General features: G+C 34.7%; 1 protein-coding gene across 1 annotated transcript in view; it reads right to left on the bottom strand.

Annotated features, from left to right (window-relative positions):
• Positions 1–473: 473 nt before the first annotated feature.
• CalpC (calpain-C) overlaps positions 474–8625 on the bottom strand; it is a 66376-nt gene continuing 58224 nt past the window's right edge. Inside the window, exons 8-18 of the mRNA XM_065363354.1 lie at positions 6891–7063; positions 6681–6775; positions 6484–6597; positions 6268–6386; positions 5849–5894; positions 5637–5766; positions 5494–5552; positions 5231–5378; positions 1280–1396; positions 1130–1188; positions 474–1030 (exon numbers count right to left, since the gene is read on the bottom strand). Coding sequence (XP_065219426.1) covers positions 1004–1030; positions 1130–1188; positions 1280–1396; positions 5231–5378; positions 5494–5552; positions 5637–5766; positions 5849–5894; positions 6268–6386; positions 6484–6597; positions 6681–6775; positions 6891–7063 — 1087 coding nt within the window. The 3' untranslated portion in view covers positions 474–1003. The remainder of the gene's footprint in view (positions 1031–1129; positions 1189–1279; positions 1397–5230; positions 5379–5493; positions 5553–5636; positions 5767–5848; positions 5895–6267; positions 6387–6483; positions 6598–6680; positions 6776–6890; positions 7064–8625) is intronic.

The following is an 8625-nucleotide window of genomic DNA, read 5'->3' as shown; positions in this document are numbered from 1 at the left end:
AATCAATTATGGATTTAATTTAAAAAACGGTGAGAAGTATTTGTACTTTTAATAAAAGTTCAATCGAAAGGTATTTTTGAGATGAAATTGAGACAAATTTACTTCAAAACAGGCCTCCAAAACATCTTTCAAAGGTTGATTTCGCTTACTTAATCAACGTAGTTCGGTTCTTAAGCAAACTCTCGTCATCCAAACAATATCTGAGAGTCATTGCCATGAAGAATAGCAAAAAATAATGATAATATCAAATTACGAATCATTTTTCAAAATTTCAAGACAGACCAAAGCTCTGGAAACCTTCTGTACAACCTTGAAAAGCTCGAATCAGAGTAAAAAAGCCTTTCTGAGATCTTCGACAAAGTTGAACCGACTCAAACAATCTGCATCATCAAACCTTCGAGGCTTCGAAGTCGAACAATCCATTTACACATAGTCAATTATTTATAAAAAAAAAAAAAAAAAAACACGTCACGAAGAAATAAACATATCATTATTAAAACGATTCTCAAAGAGAAAAAAAAACTAGTTAAACAAAAGAACAAAATAGATCAACATATGTGAATATAGCAAAAATAATGGAGGTAATAATCCAACAACTCTGAGACGACGAATTGAATCAAACAAACAATATCAACGACTGATCAAGAATCACAACACCTCAATGACTGTTTAATAAACCATATAGGCTAGAAAGCTAGATTTTCAGTTCAACGCATCTGTCTCGAGTTTTTCTTCTTTTTTTTTCAATAATAAACAATGATACGGAGAGAAATTCACACACACTTAGGTTAAAATATACGTACAAAATGACTACAAAAATATGAAAGGTAACATTAAACGTAAAACTTAAAGTTAAGCACGTAAGTTATCAGAATACTCTGAAAGTTTTTCCTCCATGTAATAATACCAGGAAGACTGGAAGAGAGACAGAGAAGGCAAAACCATATTGAGCAAAACACAGCGAAATACATAAAACAGAATCTGGAATATTCTGGATTGAGTTTTAGCACATTAGCGAAGATTTCAACCACTGAAAATAGAAAATTAACGTGTATTAATTACCAATATTAAATGATCGTTCAAATACGAGTAGGTATTTTTTAATGATGAAATTTTAATTTTAATTTACCTCAGAAAGGGTCAACTTGATGATACCATTTTGGAGAGGGTCTTTCGATTCGAATGTACCTGAGAGGGAAAAAAAAAGAGGAAAAAACATGAATAGATGCTTTAAATTAATTAATAATAAACATTTAAATAATCACAAATAAATACTTACTAAATGAGACGGTTAAATGAAGTATCGCAGATACGAAATCTCCGAATCTCAATGTACCATCTTTTCGCATGTATTTCAATATTAAAATGGATAGAACTTCGGTGCTGAGTTGAAATCCTGCAATTCGTAATTGAAAAAGTGCTTATTCAGAATGATTCTACCAATAAATGAAAAATTTTCAAAAAATTTCTACAGACATAAATTTTTTATATTCCCCCCCCCCAAATTTGGGGGGCTCCATACAACGGAGCCAACCTCATTTGGTGGTCCCACAATAAGTTTTTTCTTAAAAGGAAGGTTATGTAGAACAACTCTAATGTGGAACTGAGAGTGAGATATTTTCAAAAAATTTTCCCTGGTTTTGATGTATTCTCATTTTTTGTGATTTTTTTTCAAGTTTGAGGAGCTCCTTACCAAGAGCTCAATATGGTTTGAATGGTCGGGGAAAGTTTTTTCTTGAAAATCAGAACAATTCTGGCGCATAAACAAAGAATTTTCATAAATAATAATTGAACTTTTGAAATTTTTTTTTATTCTTTTCAACTTGGAGCTATTGGCACTACTTTTTTTTTTACAGATGGGGGAAAAATAAAAAATTGGGCGTTATTTTCTCATCCGAGGTGAAAACTTTGCTGGTGGGGGGGGGGGGGTTGGAAAATTCATAATAAAGTACCTACACAACAATGGGCACCCCTTCCCCAATTTTGGGTAGAATTTTATGGAAAATCTGGGTATTGAAAACTCCACTGGAGGCTCCAGTATTTTCCAGAAAGTCGCTGGAGGCTCCAAAACGAATTGAAATCTACCTGTAGAGCAACCTTTGAATTCCAGCTCTGTTTGGTAACATGTTATGGAAAGTTTGAGTTTTGTAAAGTCTGCTGGAGGCTCCAGTAGTTTCCGAAAATTCACTGGAGGCTCCAAAACGACTTGAAATCTACCTGCAGAGTAATTTTTCAATTTCCAGCTGTGTTTGGTAAAATTTTATGAAAAGTTCGAGCTTCGAAAAGTCTGCTGGAGGCTCCAGTAGTTTCCAAAAAGTCACTGGAGGCTCCAAAACGACTTGAAATCTACTTGTAGAATAAATGTTAGATTTCCAGCTCTGATTGGTGGAATTTTATGGAAAGTTTGAATTTTTAAAAATCTGCTGGAGGCTCCAGTAATTTCGATAAATCGCTGGAGGCTCCAAAATGACTTCAAATCTACCTGCAGAGTAAATTTTGGGCTTCCAGCTCTGTTTAGTAAAATTTGAAGGAAAGCTTGAGCTTTGAAAAGGCAGCAGGAGGCTCCAGTAGTTTCCAAAAAGTCGCTGGAGGCTCCAAAATGACTTCAAATCTACCATCAGAGTAAATTTCGGATTTCCAGCGGGATTTTGTAAAATTTTATAGAAAGTTTGAGCTTTGAAAAGTCTGCTGGAGGCTCCAGTAGTTTCCAAAAAGTCGCTGAAGGCTCCAAAATGACTTTAAATCTACCTGCGGAGTATATGTCGGATTTCCAGCTATGTTTGGTAGAATTTTACGGAAAGCTTGAGCTTTGAAAAGTCAGCTGGAGGCTCCCGTAGTTTCCAAAAAGTCGCTGGAGGCTCCAAAATGACTTCAAATCTACCTTCAGAGTAAATTTCGGATTTCCAGCGGGATTTTGTAAAATTTTATAGAAAGTTTGAGCTTTGAAAAGTCCGCTATGAAGGCTCCAGTATTTTCCAAAAAGTCGCTGGAGGCTCCAAAACGAATTGAAATCTATCTGTAAAGTTTGAATTTCCAGCTCTGTTTGGTAACATTTAATGGGAAGTTTGAGCATTGAAAAGTCAGCTGGAGGCTCCACTAATTTCCAAAAAGTCGATGGAGGCTCCAGAACGACTTTAAATCTACCTGCGGAGTAAATGTCGGATTTCCAGCTCTGTTTGATGGAATTTTATGGAAAGTTTCAGCTTTGAAAAGTCCACTGGAGGCTCCAGTAGCTTCCAAAAAGTCGCTGGAGACTCCAAAATGACTTCAAATCTACCTTCAGAGTAAATTTCGGATTTCCAGCGGGATTTTGTAAAATTTTATAGAAAGTTTGAGCTTTGAAAAGTCCGCTGGAGGCTCCAGTAACATCCAAAAAGTCGATGGAGGCTCCAAAATGACTTAGATGAATCTACCTGCAGAGTAGATGTTGAATTTCCAGCTCTGATTGGTAGAATTTTATGGAAAATTCGAGTATTGAAAAGCTTGCTGGAGGCTCCACTAATTTCCAAAAAGTCGATGGAGGCTTCAAAACGACTTGAAATCTACCTGCAAAGTGAATGTTGAATTTCCAGCTCTGTTTGGTAGAATTTTATGGAAAATTCGAGCTTTGAAAAGTCCGCTGGAGGCGGCAGTAGTTTTCAAAAAGTCGCTGGAGGCTCCAAAACGACTTCAAATCTACCCGCAGAATAAATTTTGGATTTCTAGCTGGGTTTGGTAAAGTTTTATGGAAAGTTTGAGCTTCGAAAAGTCTGCTGGAGGCTCCAGTAATTTCCAAGAAGTCGCTGAAGACTCCAGAACGACTTTAAATCTACCTGCGGAGTAAATGTTGGATTTCCAGCTCTGTTTAGTTAAATTTTAAGGAAAGTTTGAGCTTTGAAAAGTCCGCTATGAAGGCTCCAGTATTTTCCAAAAAGTCGCTGGAGGCTCCAAAACGAATTGAAATCTACCTGTAGAGTAAAGTTTCAATTTCCAGCTCTGTTTAGTTAAATTTTAAGAAAAGTTTGTGCTTTGAAAAGTCTGCTGGAGGCTCCAGTAATTTCCAAAAAGTCGCTGAAGGCTCCAGAACAACTTTAAATCTACCTGCGGAGTAAATGTTGGATTTCCAGCTCTGTTTAGTTAAATTTTAAGAAAAGTTTGAGCTTTGAAAAGTCCGCTATGAAGGTTCCAGTATTTTCCAAAAAGTCGCTGGAGGCTCCAAAACGTATTGAAATCTACCTGTAGAGTAAAGATTGAATTTCCAGCTCTGTTTGGTAACATTTAATGGGAAGTTTGAGCTTTGAAAAGTCTGCTGGAGGCTCCAGTAGTTTCCAAAAAGTCGCTGAAGGCTCCAGAACGACTTTAAATCTACCTGCGGAGTAAATGTCGGATTTCCAGCTATGTTTGGTAGAATTTTACGGAAAGCTTGAGCTTTGAAAAGTCAGCTGGAGGCTCCAGTAGTTTCCAAAAAGTCGCTGGAGGCTCCAAAATGACTTCAAATCTACCTTCAGAGTAAATTTCGGATTTCCAGCGGGATTTTGTAAAATTTTATAGAAAGTTTGAGCTTTGAAAAGTCCGCTGGAGGCTCCAGTAACATCCAAAAAGTTGCTGCAGGCTCCAAAACGAATTCAAATCTACCTGCAGAGTAAATTTTGGGCTTCCAACTCTGTTTAGTTAAACTGTAAGGGAAGTTTGAACTTTGAAAAGTCCGCTATGAAGGCTCCAGTATTTTCCAGGTCACTGGAGGCTCCAAAACGAATTGAAATCTACCTGTACAGTAAAATTTGGATTTCCAGCTCTGTTTGGTAACATTTAATGGGAAGTTTGAGCTTTGAAAAGTCTGCTGGAGGCTCCGGTAGTTTCTAAAAAGTCGCTGGAGGCTCCAAAACGACTTGAAATCTGCCTACAGTCGACTTCGTGGTATCGAAATTAGTTTACAAATTGAATTTCCTCTTTCCAACTGCATTTGATGAAATTTTGTGGAAATTGAAGTTTCAAAAAATTGCTGGAGGCCCCAGAACTGCTCCAAACGGTTTGAAACTGTTTCCATTCGATTTGGCAGGTCAAAAATAGGGTATATTCCAAATTGCAAATTTCTAGGTCAGTTTGGTAAAATTTTGATTTTTTTCATATTTTTGACTGGAATTGGATTTTTGAAAATTCGACGAAAATTGAAATTCCTACAGTCACATAGAGCAGGGGACGATGAAAAAAAATACATAGGCAGGTAGGAGACGATTTTTGAGATACTAACCAACTTCTAACAAAGCGTCTTTGAGTCTTTCAGCTTTCAGTATGCCAGTTTTCTCTTTGGTATGGTTTTTGAAAGCAGTTTGCCAACATTTCAGGCTGCACATTAGATCCTTGAAATCGCTAAATTTCAATCTACCGTTTCCCATGCTCTGATTTACAAATTAAGGAAAATTATCAACAATAACACAATAATGAACCATCAATTTTTTCTTCAACTTAGACTCGAGTAATCGAATCATAATCATAAGGTGCAAAAAAGGATACATCTAAGGTAATGACAATCTGCCTGCAAACTTCCATACAAGCGCAACTCTTGATATAATCTGTGCAAATAAAATTCCCTCGATTAGTGCTCATCGGAATTCAATCGTAAACATTATATGGGGGGGGGGGGGGGGGGAACTCACCATTAGGTAAACAAGCATCTAATAATTCTTGCAACTCGAAAGAGTTCACGGTTCTGTGTTCGTCAGCCAATTGCAAGAATACAGATTCGTATTGAGTGAAACTTTTACCATCTACAGCGGTCAACGGAGCCTGTAAAAATATGCATCCGAATTAAAAATCGAAACCAAAACTAGAAAAAAAAAACAAGAAATACCTTCACTACGAAACTTACTTTGACAATGGCTGATTTAAGTAGCACCGGAGTAGTATCTAATAATCTGGAACATTGCAAAAAAAAAAAAAACACCTATAATTACGATATGAGAAGGTATACTCGTATATTCGACATAATAATTAATTCATTCGCGATAATCTATCCAGCTCTTGGAAACGATATCGAATTTCTACGTAATGAAGACACCTTGAGGGCAAAAGACACACTTTGTCGGATGAACTTTCGCTTTAAAACAATATTCCAGCCTTCAGGCTATAAATATTTGCTCACTTGCTCACAACTTGTTTCATACTATGATTGAAATAGTCTTTCTAAAAAAAAAAAAACGCATCTTCTCACACGACTTCTTTTTCTTTCTTTTACCCGAAGGTGATTTTATTTTCAAAATACAACTAAATTTTAAAATAATCTCTTACTTCAATTTTAGAGGTTTGCAAGAGTAAACTCTTAACGTGAAACTTGATTCTTGAGCTGGTTCGAAAGTAGTAGGGAGAACGAGATAACCTCCTTGTTCGAGTTGGTATCTTTGACTAACCTGTACAAACATATTGTTTAAATTATTAGCTATATAGGTATAGGTATAGGTACCTCAAATATTTAAATAGCCATCATGGTGAATTTTATGTACTCACTTGTCGACTATTTGTGTATTGAGAATTGACTAAAGATTTATTTTTTTTGAAAAACTGTCGACCGGCCGATTCGCCGATATTTTTAGGCAACGAGTAAGCAGTAAAACCGATCACCTGAGCATAAATTAAAACAATCACAATTATAGGTAAATTTAGCAAATACTCGAATCGAATCAAAGAAAAAGGGTAAGCTTTACTTTTGGTTCCATGATACTATGCTGATTCAGCGATATAATCACTTCTTCCATTTCGCTTAGAATTAAATGAAGCTGCGGATTAATATGAAAGGTATCTGAAAAAATACCAGAGTAAAATTATACAAAAAAATGCTTAAATAAATATAACACAGATACTTGGACTGTGAGGTGTGTGAGGTTCTGGTAAATATTCTATATTCTATAATATACCTGGATTATTTCTACAACCACCAGCGGTAACTCCTCTTTGCCAAGATCCTTGATAAATTCTCATTTGCCAAGTATGCTTGTGATGTAACGATGGCTCATCTCTACTGGTCTCATTATCCAAATGAACCACTTCCAAATGGGTGAACGTTTTGACGAAATCTGAATACGATATCCTGCACAAAAAATCAGAAAACGAAATGGGTATTTTTTTTCAACAATTTTGTTGCCAAAAATTATGACTACTTTCAACAATGATCATTATTTTTTTATTTTTTCAAAATTTTTTTAATCGACTAAAAATCATGCATAATCTTCAAGAGTTATCTATCAATAACTTTTTTTTGCCAAAAAATATCTCAAACTTCTTTCCTCCAAAATGATAATTTGTTTTTCATTTTTTTTTCTTACGAAAAATTCTCACTGATTTTTTCCAAAAATCATCGTCAATCATCAATTTTAACCAAAAATCATGATTAATTTCAACTATTAGTAATTTGCTAAAAATCATCACCATTTTTACCGACTTTGCCGTGAAACGGAAAAGTAAGGTATTGTATTTGTCATGATGGTTCAAGAATTGGGTGGGGGTGGGTTTTCTTGACGTTTTGGAGTGTGCTGATCACGATAAGACGTATGGCGCAAAACGAGATAAGTTTATATATATATGGGTATATTTATGTATGTATATATCAATTTATGTATAAATTTGTGTCACGCTGAACTCAAAAGCTCCAAACTTTAAGTCGAAACTGATGATGGCAAAATATTGCTTTGATACTGAACTAGAGAAATTTTTAATTTGGTCGAAATCGATTCAGCCGTTTACGAGATATGAACGTTTAAGTGTGTTTCAACGTTATGGATAAGCGAAAATTTGTGTAAACCCTTATATCTCGCAAACGGCTCACCCCCAACAAACAGATGTGGTGGTTAGGGTGTGTAGGTTGCAGATTGGTGCGCCGGAAGTCGGGTGTTCGAATCCCGCGCGAATCAAGAAGAGAAAATTTTTTGTTGATTTTTTTTAAATTTTTTTGTTAATTTTATCTGTTCAAAATTTTTTTGCCATAAAAAATCAAAATTTTTCAAAAATTTCTAGTGTAATTTTTGTTTTAACAAAAAACATTAAGTGTTTGGTAAATAGCCAGTAAATTTTGATAATTTTTTTTTTTGGTGAATTAATAGTAATTTTTAGTAAGTAAAATAAAATGATTAGTTATTTTTGGTGAATTACTCGTAATTAAAGTTGGTCGAAAATTTTGGTAAATTACATGGGTAATTTTTGGTAAATTGGTAAAGTTTGGTAAATTGGTAAAAACCTTTGAAAGTAAATTACTGGTAAATTAGTGAGGAAATATCTGGTAAATTACTGAGATGAATGTTGGTAAATTGCTGGGGTAATTCTTGGTAAAATGTAAAATTGGTAAATTAGTGGGTAATGTCTGGTAAATTACTGAGGTAAATGTTAGTAAATTGCTGGGGTAATTTTTGGTAAATTCTTAAATTTTGGTAAATTTTGGTAAATTGGTAAATTTTGGTTAATTAATAAATTTTGGTAAATTGATAAATTTTGGTAAATTGGTAAATTTTGGTTAATTGGTAAATTTTGGTTAATTGGTAAATTTTGGTAAATCGGTGAATTTTGGTAAATCGGTAAATTTGGGTAAATTGATAAATTTTGGTAAATTGGTAAATTTTGGTAAATTGGTAAATTTTGGTAAATTGATAAATTTCGGTA

This window comes from Planococcus citri, chromosome 4 (genome assembly GCF_950023065.1).
Source record: "Planococcus citri chromosome 4, ihPlaCitr1.1, whole genome shotgun sequence".
In the NCBI taxonomy this organism is placed as follows: Eukaryota; Metazoa; Arthropoda; class Insecta; order Hemiptera; family Pseudococcidae; genus Planococcus; species Planococcus citri.
Note: the sequence above shows the minus strand (reverse complement) of the source record. Positions and strands in the feature narration are given on the sequence as shown.